At 55.1% G+C, this 15,648-nt stretch overlaps 2 protein-coding genes across 2 annotated transcripts; one reads left to right on the plus strand and one right to left on the minus strand.

Annotated features, from left to right (window-relative positions):
- Positions 1-1,124: 1,124 nt before the first annotated feature.
- On the minus strand, positions 1,125-6,286 carry MONBRDRAFT_11601 (uncharacterized protein; the record flags this gene model as incomplete). The annotated part of the gene is made up of 5 exons (XM_001749432.1): positions 1,125-1,250; positions 1,611-1,766; positions 2,082-2,253; positions 2,439-2,759; positions 3,027-6,286. The coding sequence occupies 5 exons, from the start codon at positions 6,284-6,286 to the stop codon at positions 1,125-1,127; spliced, it is 4,035 nt and encodes a 1,344-aa protein (XP_001749484.1).
- Positions 6,287-9,171: 2,885 nt separating this feature from the next.
- On the plus strand, positions 9,172-12,916 carry MONBRDRAFT_38725 (uncharacterized protein). Its single transcript, XM_001749374.1, has 8 exons — positions 9,172-9,388; positions 9,643-9,736; positions 9,856-10,284; positions 10,384-10,758; positions 11,050-11,302; positions 11,397-11,491; positions 12,099-12,477; positions 12,586-12,916. Exons 1-8 carry the CDS (start codon positions 9,360-9,362, stop codon positions 12,843-12,845), a joined length of 1,914 nt encoding a protein of 637 aa, XP_001749426.1. The 5' UTR covers positions 9,172-9,359; the 3' UTR covers positions 12,846-12,916.
- The last annotated feature ends 2,732 nt before the right edge of the window (positions 12,917-15,648 follow it).

Here is a 15,648-nt window from a genome sequence, read left to right on the forward strand (position 1 = left end):
AAAGAAGGAAAAGTCCTCTCAGTCTTAAAAAGTTGAAGCAAAATAAAGAGAAGATGAACATGTCTAACATCGTTCCACGTTAATCATCAGTTAAAAAACCATGGTAAACGGCGTAATAACATGAGAAGATGTAGAAGAAGAATGGGCAAGTGTAGTAGAAGAAGGTAGAAATGGTTGTAAGGAACCCCATGTCCAAACGTTCATGATGATGATCACACACTGTCACTCACTTTTGTTGTTGCGACTGCATCGGGTGGTGTTGCTCATGTGTGTTCCAGCGGGCATCGCCAACAGCGTCCAATGGCAACGTTTGACAGGGTATGGAGCATATGGCGTTGCTCAAGGGGGCTTATCCCAGGAGCCCTAATAATCTCCTCAGTCGCAACGAGAGGCGTTTGATGTTGTATCAATGACGCATCAGATTCAGGTTGCAGAATTGGGTAGGCCAAGCGTCAAAGTGACGTCTCGGGACTGTGTGCGAATCGCGGGCCCCATGTCCAGTACTACAAGTTGATTTTAATAATAAAACTTAAAGTTCTGTCTCATCGGTGGCAAAGGTCGGATTGACGACCAGGCCCTGCGTCGCCGGGGACGTGAGCCGTGCTAATATGGTGGTAGCCGGCGGTCGTTGCGTCGCAGGAACAGCCCACGTCGAGGTTACCAAGCTGCCAGCACAAATCAAGCGAAGCGATGATCAGACATGTCACCCCAATCATTCCACAGCAACTTCCCCCCTCCGACCGCCACATCCATGACTCACGCCTGCCAGTGTGCCGGAATGCGCTCCAAGCTCAGGCGCTTGCCGGCGTCCAGCATCTCAATCAGGACTTGAAATGACGCATTGCCGTACGGTCGTTCGCCGTCGTTAAACACCTGCTCCACCCGAGTCCACCAAGGGAGAAAAGGGAAGGGAAATGAAGTACATAGAGTGGCACACATTGTCATGCCGGTGCTTTCAGAACACAGCTTGTTGGTACGTGGATTCATCCGACAAAATCGGCCACGCGTCAACACACCTCCCAAATTAAAATGCCCAGTGACCAGACGTCCGATTGCCAGCTAAAAACGCCGTGCCGCAAGGCCTCGGGGGCCATCCACCTAGTCAACACCCCCATCCGACAGTGTCAGTTGAGGTCCATGCACGGAAGGCCCTGACAATCGATCAAAAACGTGACGGACCGGAACGGCAAGTCATCCAACTGGGCTGCCCGGTAGTAATCGTGATCCTTGGATACAAAACGGCTGACTGTCTCAGGAAAAGGCACCAGTGGTTATGAGCCCCGGCGAGTCCCGTGCACCAACCCATCCCTTCCCGTCAACCAAATCCACATGTCCCTAGAGGTGCACGTACGCCCAAAGTCGCTCAGCTTGGCACACAGGCCAGCGGGCTGTGTGAAAAGTAACACATTGCGGCATGCCAAGTCCCGATGCACAAGGTCGCATCCATGAACGTAAGCCAAGGCATCGGTAACCTGCTCCACCCACAAGCTCTAGCACCATCGCCATGCAACAACAGCAACCCATGACAACCTGAAGCGCAATCTCAAGAGAAGACAATCCAAGATTGAAAAAAACAAAATATAAAAAAAAAAGGAACAAGATTGTCTTACCTTGGTGTTGGTCGTCAACTGGCCTATCCGTTTGCGTAAGTGTGTGCGCAAATCTCCTTGATCCGCAAATTCGAGCACGAGAGCAATCGGAATGCTGCGACGGCCCGGCCACCAGGTTGGCACACGGTCAAAACACAAGTTGCCACCTGCTCGAAGCTGAAAGCAGTTTGAAGTTCTCCCCCCTCATCAGGCGGCAAGGTCAACGCACCAGTCGTGAACCACGCCCACGAGTTGCACGATATGAGAATGATTGCCCGCCGTGTGCAGAAGCGCCGCTTCCAGCATCACCGCTTTAAAGTCGGATTCCTAACCACCAAACCACGTACACCAAGCAAAGCCACAGTCAGCAACCGTGTGCCATCATTACCTACCTAATCAGATCCCTTTCCCGCTAATCAGATCCCTCTCCGGTTTCTCAATTCCAAGTAGGATTGAACAGCCATTTTGAGGGCCAATGTCATTGCTTCGTACCTCGATACGCTCAAACGTCTTTAGTGCTAGCACAGCGCGGCCCTGAAGTTCGCTTGCGTGTCGCAGAGGCACGGCCTGAAATTTCACATCAGAAGAAACGATGATTTGTACCCAAACAAGAGCAGAGTCACTTTGCAGTTGGGCTTTGAATGGCTTCTGCACGCGCGTGGCACTAAGTGAAGCACGAAACAGACGAGACTTACTCTGTGTACGGTGCCGAAATGGCCGTGGCCCACCACGGCCCTAACATCCAGCCAAGTTCTGCATAATAATATCACATGGGGTCACAGGTTAGCAAGACCAAAGGTCAGCTACTTTGCAAGCACCATGACTGTGTAAATTGCCAACCCAACGCACCGAGACACAAGATTGAGTGAACGGGTTGTTGTGGTCGAGGACGGGTCAAGACCGGCATTTCGCGCGCAGCTGGCTTGAAATTGGGACAGGCATAGTTGTATCTGCTCGGCTGATGACATTGGCATGGTGTTGTCACCATATAGGGCTTGTCGCACCGCATTGAAGCGCTTCCGGCGATAGCGAGCGGTCAAGACCACGCCAAATACCAGCGCCACTAGCGCAACCACAACCACAACCACAACCACAACCACATGGTCCGACGACCCTGACGCGGTAGATGGCACCAACAGAGGTGACGACGCGGAAGGGACTGCCGTTGTGCTGTGCAGAACCAGGTTTCGCAAAAAAAAAAAAAAAAAAAAAAAGCAGAGAGAGAGTGGGAGGAAAGGTTCAGCAAAATTAGCAAGATGGCGCCGTCTAATACAAGCCCTTGCAGTGGCTCCCTTCAGCGTACCTCCGAGTCGGTGCCGCAGTTGTCACTGGACCTCGCGTTGAGTTCCTCCGACTACCGATAGGCCATTGATTCGAGTGCAAGAAGAGGTTGGTGGGTGCAAATTAACAAGAGGCCGCAAAAGAGCGACGACATACCCCGGATTATGAAACCATTGAATATCTCCGGCCCGCATCGCTGGGCTCAGGATATCAAGTCGAGTGTCGTTGTCAAAATCTGCAGCAGCCACCCAGCTTGCTCCATACAGTTCCGTCGTCAAGACGACTGGTACTGGAACAAATGTACCGTCGCCCAGATTTTCGAACCACGCCACCGTGTTTCCAGAGATGCCAGACACCAGGACATCTTGGTCACCGTCGCCGTCCAAGTCGACGGCCGAAATGGCCGAGGCCCCATTAATGGAGGTTGAAATGACACGTTCCTGAAAGTTGAAGTTGCCATCTCCGTCATTGACGTACCAAGCAACCTTATTATCATTTATGCTGGCGCTGAGCACGTCCAAGTCGCCATCATTATCAAGGTCGGCGGCAAAAACACCCCGCACGCCGTCAGCAGAGGCGGTGATGACGAGCTCGGTACCAAAGCCAGCCGCCCCGTTGTTCCGATACCACGAGATCCGGTCATTGCCATAGTTGGCACTCAGCACGTCCAAATCCCCGTCATCGTCCAGGTCGGCTGCAAACAGGCCCCACGGCATGTGTGCAGTGGTTGACAGGGGCGTGGCCGGCCCAAACTCGCCTTGGCCATTGTTGCGGTGCCAAACAATTGTGTTATCATCGCCCCGTCCTACCACAGCGTCCAACGCCCCGTCGCCATCAAGATCTGCGGCAAGAACTGCTACAGCCCCCGCCGCTGCTGTAGAGATGAAGCGCGGCTCATCGGCAAAATGACCCCCGCCGTTGTTTTGGAACCAGGCCACTTGATCCAGGCCCGAGCCTGCGCACAAAATATCGAGGTCCTGATCGTTGTCGAGGTCGGCCACGGCCAAGCTCATGATGGTCAGGATCTGCTGGGATATAATGTGCTGAGTACCCGTGAAGGCCCCGTTGCCTGGATTGGGGTACCATGTCAGGCGACTATCGTCCGTGCTGGCCGACACCACATCAATATGTCCATCACCGTTGAGATCACCGGGCACGGCCATGAGTGGCCGGTGCACAAAAGCGGGCAAGACGCGGGCTTGGGAAAAGGCTGGTTTGATCCCGATGCTGCGAAACCACGTCACAGTGTTGTCAAAAGCGTCGCCGCAGAGAATGTCAGGTAGGCCGTCGCCATCGAGATCAACCACGTCCATGCTCTGCAGAAAAAGGATGTTGGCGAAGCGAATGGGCACTGAAGCGGCAAACGTTCCCGCACCCTCATTGCCAAACCATGACAGGGCTCCACTGTTTTGCGCCACCAGAATGTCCAAGCTGCCGTCCAAAGTGAGGTCAGCCAGGCGCACGAAGAGGACATCCGGCAGCTGTTGGCTGATCACATGTTCGACAAAGTGACCAAGACCGTCGTTGTGATACCAGGCAAGCTTTGCATCATGCAGGCTAGCACACACGATATCGAGCACGCCGTCGCCATCCATGTCTGCGGGCTGGGCTTGTACGGGACCCTGTGTTTGACTCGTGACGAGCAACCACCCGGAAGCAAAGGAGCCGTTGCCCATGTTACGTAGCCATTCGATGGCATGGCGCTGAAAGACGCAGCGAATCACGTCCACGTGACCGTCGCCGTCGAGATCGGCGGTGCTGAGACAGCTCGGTGGGTATTCAAGCTGGGCAACCAGGCTCGGGGTATCAAACTGACCCAGGCCGTTATTGGCACACCAAGCGAGGCGAGCTTGCGCCGCATCAAGAAAGAGCACATCTGGGTGGCCGTTGCCGTCGAGGTCAGCCACCGTGGTCGAGAGAATGGCATGGCTTGAGCTATAGAGCAGTTGGGCTGGCGCAGTGGCAAAGTTACCGGCACCATCATTGCGGGCCCAGGCCAGATGGGAGTCCTGATCCTGGTCTTTGAAAGCATAGAGAAGATCGAGGTTCCCATCGCTGTCCAGATCGCGGACAAACAAGGCCTGCGGGCCGATGGGGTGGGCTACCACGGCGCGGGGTGCGTCAAAAGCTAGGCTCTCATTGGCCAAGTTGAGGGAGCGGCGCCAGGCCACCGAGTGGGCGTTTTTGGTGAAAGAGCCCAGGATCAAGTCCACCCGGCCATCGTGGTCCAGATCACCCGTGGTGGCCAGCGCATAGCGCGCTGCCAGGGTCTGGGGTCTATCAAATTGTACGCGTGGTCCCTCGTGCCGGTACCAGGCCACCTTGTCGTCGGCGAAGCTCGCACTCACCATATCGGGCAAACCATCGGCGTCCAAATCCGCGGCAGCAACTGCGGCAGCGCCCCAGCTGTCGGTGGAAACCACGTTGGGGGATGAAAAGGCAGCCCCATTGCCCAGATTGTGGTACCACACGATGGTATTATTGATGGCCTGAGCAGCCAAAACATCGAGATGGCCATCGTTGTCGAAATCCACGGCAAAAGCGCTCACGGCACCATTGGCGGCGGCATCGATAATGCGGCGTCGTGGTTCAAAGGTGGCGTTGCCGAGGTTGCGAAACCAAGCAACCTGTTCTTGGCCAGCGGCGGCAACGAGGACGTCGAGGTGACCGTCACCATCAAGGTCGGCGGCCTGGACATCAAAGGCACCAAGGACGCTGCTTGTGGCCACGCGCTCGGCATTTCCGAACAAACCGGCGCCATCGTTGCGAAACAGCAGGACGCCGTTGGCCGTGAAGCAGGCACACAAGAGGTCCATGTCTCCGTCCGCGTCCATGTCTGCGGCGAAGACGTCCTTGACGCCCCACACTTGGCGCGAGACAACGTGGCGCTGGAGGTACAGGCCGCCTCGACGGTTGTTGGGATACCAAGCCACCGAGTTGTCCCCGGCGCTGGCGCTGATGACGTCCACATAGCCGTCACCATCAACGTCGGCGGTGGCCACCGAAGACACGCCCAAAACGCTGACAGCGATGATTTCGGGCAGCGTGCTGATGGTGCCGTTGTTGTTGCGGTACCAGGCGACCAGGTCATCGTTGGTCAAGCCGGCGACGACGTCGAGCCAGCCATCGCCGTTGATGTCTGCAGTCGTCACAGTACTCACGCCACCAGCACTGGTCGAGATGATACGCGGGGTGTGCTCAAAAGAGCCGTTTCCGAGGTTGGCAAACCAACAGATGGTATTGTCGTTCGAACTCACGCTCACAATGTCCGGCAGACTGTTGTTGTCGAGGTCGGCCAGCGTGAGTGCGATGGGGCCGTCGAGACGCCCCAGGACGCTGGTCGCCGCCCAATCCCCATCCGCAGCCACCAACCCAACCCAGCAAAAGCCAACAGTCAGCACCAAGAGCCGGGCCATTGAGAGCAAGCGGTGCGCGTCCGGACCCAACATGACAGCGATGCGCCGACCCAAACCGACGCCCACTCCAACACGTTAGAATCGATCAGCTCCCGTCTCTTGCCATCCTTGACCGTGCGCTCAAACCACGACCACATACCCCAGCCAAGCCCATGCTCACATCAAATGCAAGTTGCCCTGAACACCACCCCAGTCTCCAGAACTGGAGCAGTCGCGCGCGTCAACCTGGCGCAGCAAAACACACACACGCGCGTTCGAGCATCAGGAAATTGTCTCTGTCTCTCTCTGTCTTTCTCTCTCTGTCTTTCTCTCTGTCTTTCTCTCTGTCTTTCTCTCTCTCGATCTCTCGATCTCGATCAATCTCTCTCAATCTCTCTCGAAAGCTCTCTCGATCTCTCGATCTCTCGATCAATCTCTCTCTAAAGCTCTCTCTCTAAAGCTCTCTCTCTCTCTCTCTCTCTCTCTCTCTCTCTCTCTCTCTCTCTCTCTCTCTCTCTCTCTCTCTCTCTCGAGCTCTCTCTCTCTCTCTCTCTCTCTCAAAAAAAAATTGTGTTGAATTCCCCGTTCAAGTGTGATGGTCAGGTTAAACCTCCTTTCCCTTCCCCCGTATGCATGTCAATCGCTGCGACGCTGAGGGCTTGGATACTGTGCTGTCTGGCCTTGAGGAGCGGGGCTACAGAGGCAACGACGCGTGATTGGTTTGAGCAATAAAAATTAAACTCATGCCTTGAAGATAAGCGTGGGACACGGTCCCCAAAATGACGGCCCAAAGAGAGCGGGACATCTGTAGCCTGATTCGGCCCTTGGAGTGACATCGAGAAACCAGGCTCAAGCCCAGCCGAGGCTGCGCCGGTAGCCCAGGCCACCCGCAAGAAGGCCGATCAGCAAGGCGGAGGCTAGCCACACGTTACAGGAGGTGCCAAGAAGCGAGGGCGGTGCGCCTGTTGTTGAACCGCGACCAGCGCGTTCAAGGGCGCCATCGCTCAGCGCTGAAGCTGGCGCGTAGGTACCATCGGGGCGTCGGAGGGCCGGGTTGGGCCGCGTGTCCCCCACCGCACCGAGCGATGTGTAGCCCTGCACGGAAATGAGCGCATGAGCAAACAGTACAGGGTTTCAGGCATTGGTTCAGCAGCAGGTGCCAAAAGGAGCAGGCGCAAAACGAGACATACCATGTCGTATAGGCGGCAAAACGGTTTGTCTTGGAGATAAAGCCACACTTGGCCGTACGTCCAGTGCAGGATCGGCTGAACACGCATGAATCGAGGCCATCTAAAAGACATGACCGACCGAGCAGGCAAACGTAGGGATGGGCCTTCGGTCAGGACCGCGGACGCGATACGAGGGGCGGAAAGAGACTGCGGTGCCTGCGGGCGGCGGGCACGCGACAACGTACCCGGGATCACTCATCTCAAAAGTACTCAGCTGCTCGGCACGCGGATCCCCCAATCGTGTGCCGAGAAAGATGGCTTTGATGCCGTTCTGCATGTGTACGCCACTCGGGTGAGTGCGGGCGGGGCGCCAGCGGGTGATTGCGTCGGACTCTGAATGAGACACGGGCGGCGCACCTGGTTGACGACGCGGTCCAATGCAGCCTTGTAATTAGCAGCCACATATTCGACATTAAGCTGATACCTGTGGCACGTTGACATGAGCATCAACGAGCGGCCACACGCTCGTCCGGCAAGCAGGCGGATCGGCACTGCAAAACCTCACCGGGCTTGACAGTCGGCTATAAAGTCTTTCACCTCTGGAAATTCATCCGGCTGGTCAAAGTACACCTGTCGGTTCCAAGGAAAACGTGCCAAAGAGAATGCCATGAACAAGCCGAGACAGGGCCACAACCGAAGAAGCCTCGATGCGCTCCCGCGCCCAGAGGCACTCCATCACCGGCTAGAGGGGGCGGGCACATGCATCATACGTAGTGGATTTGGCGAAAGGTGTCGGGGAGAGCCTGACGAAGGAGGTGTAACAAGACGGTCGAGTCCTTGCCGCCATTAAAGCTCAGGGCCACTCGATCCGCCCTAAAAAAAAAAAGCAACCCCTTGGCAAGTGAGCGCTGCCCGTTTGAGCTGAGCGGCACGTTCCAGACTGGCAGTGTTGCGCGCGCGTACCCGAACACAGCCACGGTATCCCTAATACACTGGCAGGCTGCCGTCACATACGCCGGCTCGGCCATGGTCGTTTGCCCCGGCTGCGGGTCGCCTGCATGCACACCCGCGCCCTCTGTGCCTTGCGTGCAACCACCAGCTCACACAGCTGCACACACACAACTGCACACAACTGCACGCAGTTGCTGGTGGCAGACCGACGGACAGACCGTCACCACGCGCCTTTTTTTCCTCCGCCACCCCGCTCCAGCTCGTGTCCGTCCGGGCACACTTCCAGCTTCCAGACCACTCGTGTCTAGATGTGTGTGTGTGTGTGTGTGTGTGATGTGATTTCGTGCTGATTTCTCTCCCTCTCTTTCTCTCTCTCTCTCTCTCTCTCTCTCTCTCTCTCTCTCTCTCTCTCTCGCTCTTCGTTGGTCTCTCAGTCTCCCGCAGTCTCTCTCAGTCTCCCACAGGTTTCTCTCTTCGACTCTCTCTCTCTGCATGTCGTCGTGCTATTCCTCTCTCTCTCTCTCTCTCTCTCAAACTTCAGTCGTTTATTGTAGTGTAACATCCATCACACTCTGTGTACAGCTCCACACGTGGGCCACTATGTGTGTGTCTCTCTCTCACTCTCTCTCTGTTCCTCTCTGTCTCTCTTTCTGTCTCTCTTCTATTTTCTTCCTCTCAAAGAGAGAGAGAGAGAGAGAGAGCGATTTTAATCTCTTTTCTTTCTCTTTGGTGGTCTCTCGGTTGCCTCGGGGGGCGCGCTGTTCGTGTTCGTTTTGGCAGCGCCAGTGGTGAGGTGGACTCACAACTCGTTGATTCGAGCTGTGTGTGTGAGTGGTGTTGCCGCGGTTGTGCTGGTTCGCGCTCTTCTTGCAAGAGTGTGTTGCTTGCCTGCCTGAGAAACAAGCCCCTGTTTGTTTCTCTCTTTTGACTTTTTTGGGAGTTGGCAGCGCTTTGACTTGCCTTGCCCCGACACCATGGACACGGCCGTGCCTCGCTGCTGCAAGTACGTACCTTCTCCCCACATCTCCATCTCCATCCGTTCTCCCAACTCGCCGGCGACATGCCCTTGCTCCTTTTTGTTTGTATCAAGGAGGAAGGCACTGCCAATGGCTTGTCTCACACACACATGTACACACCATGTGGTCTTTCTTTCTTTTCAGTGACTTCACGTGGTCGACCACGCTCGCACTCTCTCTCAACTCACATGTGCGCGTGCTTTCTTTCTTTGATATATTTGGTCTTCTTGGTCTTTGACAGGTTCAGCGATGATGGTCGCCGATTCGCCATCCTGCTCAGTGATGGCCACCTTCGCGTTTGGGACGTTACCAACAATGACGTTATCATTGAGCGAGTACGTGTCTGCCGCTGCCCTTTTTTTCTGCTCTCTCTTTTCTTAACGCTAAACCCAACAAGCGTCTTGACTGGCCCCCACCCAACCTGCACCTTATCATGCTCTTTTGTTGCGAGTAGAAGGCCAATCTGAGCGATCCAGTTTGTGCCCTGGCTTGGGAACACGGTGCCGTCGACCAGTCCAAGAAGCGCAAAAAGCGCAAGGCCCAAACAGATCGCCTGTTTCTCGGCACTTCCAGTGGCAAGGCCATCATCTTCTCGGTTGCCACGGGCGAAGAACAAATTCTCAACAAACCCCACCGCAGCGCTATCACAGAAGCCATCTGGACCTCGGACAACAGCTACATCTTGACTGCCTCGCGTGACAAGACCGTCTGCCGCCGCTCTACCACTGAGGACCGTGCCGACTTTTTCAATGCCGACAAGCGTGCCGTCACGTCCTTGAGCTTTGGCCCGACTCTGGATGTCGATGGCACAAGCGTCGACACGCTCATCACTGCCGGCAATCAAATTCGCCTTTGGCGCCTTGACACACTCCAGGAGGTCGAGGTAAGCCCGGTTGCATTGCCAGTGTTGTGATGTGATCACAAAACACATGATCCTCCCATCCCAGCGACGCCTCACTGCTTTGTCTCTCTTGCGTTGTAGAAATATCCTGGTCACGATGCCAGCGTCACCTCCCTCGCCCTTCTGCCTGTCCCGGACCTGAAGTTTTGCTCGCTGGCCCGTCAACAACATGCAGACACCAGCATCAACGTTTGGCACGCTGCCCCCGGTCAAAAGAAGAACAAACATCCCTTTGCCACTTGCCACTTGAGCCAGAGCCCGATGAGCATGTCGACCACTGCCTCGCCGAAAGAAGCGACGGCTCATGAGAGCTGCCGTATTGCTGCCATCGACGTCCGTGGTACCATTTCCGTCTTTACCATTGACACCTCCAAGGACGCTTACACTGAACCCATTCATCCCGCCTGCACCATCGCCATGACTACCGGTGAGTCGCGAATCTCTCACGTCTGTTTGGTGTGTTCTTCTCCTCACTAGTGTGAGACTGCCTTACCAACGTGAACTCACGAACGATCTGCATCCTTTTGCTAGGCGATGTTCCCTCAGTGCCCGTCCCCGTTTTGGCGGTGGCTTTTGTGCAATCACGTAGCGACCAACTGGTGTTGGCCCGGGGCTCTGACGTTGCACCTGAATTTGAAACCTTGGTACGGAAGCCGAATGAGTCTTATCTGCACTCATTTTTTGAGCCTTGTTTTTTGTTGTCTTGCCCCGTCATGTCGGCTCACCTTTCTTCTTTCGCTCCTGTAGTCCATCTCTGATGCAAGTGGGCATGGTCTTTGCGCCTCGATGACCTTGACGCGTGCGGCCCCCGTGCTCTTGACCATGGCCAAGTCTGCCAACGCCCCTACATCTGCCAACCAGTCGAATCCCGTCGACGCCAACCTGAATATTCTCGGTGCCGCCGACGCCCTGAAGAGCAAGCGCGCGTCGAGCAAAACAGCTGGCGATGCAACACTGGGTCAACAGATTGCAGATGCCCTTCACCAATCGGAATCCTACGGTCGGTCGCCGCAATAGCATGGCTTTGTTTCCCGCTGTGCACCTTGGTCCCTGACTTGATAATTATTATTTTTATTTTTTTTTTGTGTGTGTAGATGGATACACCCGTAGTGGTCAGCCACGCTCTGGCACCCTCTCTCAAATGCTGGCGCAAGCCTTGCACTCGGACGATCAAGCGTTGCTGGAAGAGGTGTGTATACTCATTTCTCAAGTTCTGGATGTGTGGACGTCTGTCTGCTTGTGTCTTCTTGAGTTGTGTTTTGATTGTGAGCTTGTCAAGTTGTTTTTCTCGTTTTGATTGCTTTTACACAACACAAGCCTGTCCATTGTCGCACCTCGCTACATACGCATCCAACGATGGATGCCGTTCTTTCGGCTTGAATGAAAAGACGAAGAACAAACCCAGGGCTAGAGGGCGGCGCGCGAAGCATTCCTGTGCGCGTTGCCTTATTAACTGGGAGATTTCAGCGGGTATGGCTGTGAGCCTGAGGCCGAGGTCTTTCGGGACCCCTGCCTCGCCCTAATTAACGAGTTTTACCGTTCCCTGGGGTGGCCGCCATGCCTGCAGCGCCTACATCTCTGCTCGCGGCGTGAATCACGACTTTCGGGTCGGACATGTGCGCCGCGTAGTCATGATAGGGCAACATTCCTTTTAACACTCCCTCGCATCCTGTTGTTTCGACACACTGTGTGATGCTCTGGTGTTGTGTCTTGCGAACAAACGATCGTGTGCTGTATATCGCCGATGTACACAAACGCTCATGTGCTTTGCTCGTCTGGATGACATGGATGAACAGTGCCTGGCCGTCAACAAGGAGAAAATTGTGTCCGCCTCGGTGGGCCGTCTGCCACAGGAGCATGTCTTGAGCTTTTTCAAGATTGTCCTGGCTAAGCTGCAGGCCAAACCCAGTCGTGGCACGGCCTTGCTGATCTGGATTCGGGCCGTGTTGGTGACCCACTTTGCGTACCTGGCCTCCCAACCCGACCTCTCGTCTGTGCTGGGTCCCCTATACAGTCTGATTGAAGCAAGAGCTGCCTCCATGAACCCTCTCCTCAAGCTGCAAGGCCGTCTTGACCTCATGCTGGAGCAAACGCGCCGCGCGCAAGCCCGTGAGGAAGAGGAAGAGGAGGTCATGGTTGAATTTACGCCTGGAAGCGTGTATTACGACCAGAACGGTGCGTGCTTTTATCTTATGTTGCTCTTCTTTTTTATATTCATGCTTGTGGGCGTTGTTGTTGGTATCTTACCAGAGGCTCACATGTTTTTTGGATGTGTTGTTGCAGAGGATGATGATGATGACGAGGATGAGGACGTGGCCGGTGCTGGTGGTGCCACCACGGGTGATGATGACATGCTCATGGACGACGAGGCCGATGACGATGAGATGTGGGACGAGGAGCGCGAGGACCTCTTCCAAGACAACCTCCGTGCCGCTGATTTTGAGGATGAAGGCGCTGGCGCTGGCAGCGATGACGAGGACGAGGATAATGATGATGACGATGATGATGAGGGCGACGATGACGATGAGGAGGATGATGAATGAGGCAGCGCCTATTCTCTGCCTACTCGGCTTTTCTTTTCCATTCTTTAAGCAAATTGACCCTCGATAATATTATTGCTATCAAGGCTTATTATTGTTGTTGTCAATTCCGTGACCAGGCACACTCATCACCGTTTTCCGGTGGCATTTCTGATCGATTCTTCATTGCTCTACCTAGCCTTTTCAAACAAACTAACTTGCATTCCCAAAAATCAGGCACTCATTTCTGATCGATTCTTCATTGCTCTACCTAGCCTTTTCAAACAAACTAACTTGCATTCCCAAAAATCAGGCACTCAAGGGAGTTGTGACCATGTCAAATGACAAGCGGCTTCACTGTCGATCGTGAACAGGGGCATGGACAGTTGTAGCCGCCAAAACGAAGCTGGCGCGTTATGCCTGGGCATGGGCTGGGCGTAGGCCTGTGCCTGTCGTCGGGGTCTGGCGGTGAGGCAGAGCGCTATGCCAGATGATAATTGCAGTTTGGACGCACATAAACTCACCAGCGGGCACCACTTGAAGGGATACCAGGAAGCGGCGGGTGAGCCTGGTGTCGTTGAGACGCGACATGCGGTGGTGGACAAGGAGGAGAGGACAAAGGGCGAGGATGGCGTGGGGCGATACAACCAAGCCGTGTGCACGCCGTGCGGAAAGAGGCCGGAACCGTGAAAGCACAGAATGGCTCCAGAAGGTAAAGTCCAATCGTGAACCCAGTCAGCATGATGACGCAATACGACAGGCACGCCATCAAAAGGCCAGGGCAAGCTTTGGTAGAGCTCTAGACTGTCGGCATGGTAGATGTCAATGGCACGCTGGTGGGTCACAAGAACCAAGTCTTGCCATCGACACACGCCAAAACTGTGCGCAGCAGTGAACAAGGCCGGCCCCTGGGGTGCTCAAGAAAGGAGAAAATACCGTAGAAAGGTGGGCATTTGTCAAGCATATCATCGTCCGGATTTCCAGAACGAAATGCAGCAAACGTACGATGGGAACGGGCTGGTTGTCCTCGCGAAGATTGAGCATGACCGGTTGATCATCGTAGGCTAAGGCACACCAGAGAAATGAGGGCGATGAAGCTTGAGGCTGGGCGAGGCAGGACGCAAGGATTGGAGCCAATTTACGTACCGGCGTACAGCATGTCGGCTTGATCAGAACCGGCGGACGTGAGAGTCAAAACATCATGGATGACCACCGCTCTTGTCAGCGGGGACGCAGCCAAAAGCCGGCCCCTACTGTGCCAGTCCCAGACTATTGTGTGCAGCTGGTCAGTCTACCGATACAGCAAAGTCATTGAGTTATACTAGAAACCAAGCGATGCGAGCCGTGTGGTAGAAGACGGGGAAGGCCGCACCTCTTGCTTGACATTGTATGTGTACGGCAACACCTGACCCGAGGCCAAGAGCCGAAAGAGGCAGCAACGGCAGTGAGGAAGAAGCTCGTGGCCACGGCCAAGTAAAGTCAGGTCAGTACGCACTTGATACAAAAGAGCGTGCAGCTCTGCCCCAACATGTTCACTCTGGGCTGCCAATGGCAAGGCTTGCAGTCGGCGAAAAATCTGAGCAGTCGTCGTTCGGGGGAGAATAAGTGCGCTGCCGTAGTTGCTTGAGCAGGCAACGACAAGAACAGGTTCAAGGAGACAAACGTCACCTGCTGACAAAGGCTGATTTGGGCCTCCTCCGGGCGGTTAATTGGCTCCAGCTGCACCCTGGCCACGACAGCGCAGGCGAGCGCTTGGCAGAGCAAGGCCGCATCTTCGAGGATCATCGCTCGCCAGCGTCGGCACACTTGTGTGCACAATAAAAGGGTTTGTAGATCCATATAAAAGCAGATTCGGCGAAAGATGTCTTGAGGCAGCTGCCCCACAATATCAGTGGCGGCAAGTCGCTGGCCGGCCAGTCGATGCAGCGTCCGCAGGTCTGCCACACACGCACACTGAGCCAGCATCCAGAGCGAGCACTAAAAACTCGACCATCCGACCCCATCCGATCCGAGCAAGCGCCCTCATCTTACCCTCTGCATCAAGTCGCCGCACCAACCACGCCAGCGTCTCCAGCCCCACCCGCCCCTGCTGTCGACCCCATTCGCGCCGCAACCCGGCCGGCACCCGACCTTCCAGCTCCTCCAGCGGTTGATCCAACATCGACCCCGACACGGAGACACTTTTTCACCTGTTCATCGAGACAACTTCGGTCACGTACCAAGTGTCATCCCTTATGGTTTGACCGTTGAGATTCGTTCTTCCGTTACAATTTCCGTTGCATTTTCCTTCTCCTCAACGGTGAGTCCCCACCCTTCCTCATTCCTCGCATGCGCTGCCATTTATTGATGCGTGAACCATCTCACCTTGCCTTTCTTTTCTTTGCGTGCAGCCATTATGGCGACTCCTTCTCCGGTGTCTTGTGCAATCTGCAACATGCTTGTCTCGGATTCCAATGAGCAACGCCATGTTCAAACGCACCATTCCACTCCACCCGATCTCCGCCGCCCTTCCGAGTGCTTTCCTTCTCTGAACTGGATTGACTGTCCTGCGCCAGGATGTGTGTGCTCAATGCGCAAGGGCGATCCGCTGATGGCGCACTACATTGAAAGCCATCCTGTACATGCCAACGAAAATTTGACCACCTTTTTTCCCAGCGCTGTTTGCTGCGACTGCGGCCACTGGTCCTTTAATCGCGTCTGCGCCAAAAGGCATCGCTCTATGAAGCATCGTGATGCAATAACGCATCCCCCCAAGGTCAGCTCCCGCGTCTTCGTGCTCGGACATGCACTACGCACAGTGCAATTGATCCTTTGGCAGGCCTGCCTC

This window comes from Monosiga brevicollis, genomic scaffold, assembly GCF_000002865.3.
Source record: "Monosiga brevicollis MX1 MONBRscaffold_30 genomic scaffold, whole genome shotgun sequence".
Classification (NCBI taxonomy): Eukaryota; class Choanoflagellata; order Craspedida; family Salpingoecidae; genus Monosiga; species Monosiga brevicollis.

Excerpts from the sequence above, each read along its gene's own strand:
- MONBRDRAFT_38725 (XM_001749374.1), top strand. The coding sequence starts at position 9,360 with ATGGACACGGCCGTGCCTCGCTGCTGCAA. Across the intron at positions 10,285-10,383 it reads ACACACTCCAGGAGGTCGAG|AAATATCCTGGTCACGATGC; the intron begins GTAAGCCCGGTT and ends CTTGCGTTGTAG. Across the intron at positions 10,759-11,049 it reads GAATCTCTCACGTCTGTTTG|TCCATCTCTGATGCAAGTGG; the intron begins GTGTGTTCTTCT and ends TCGCTCCTGTAG.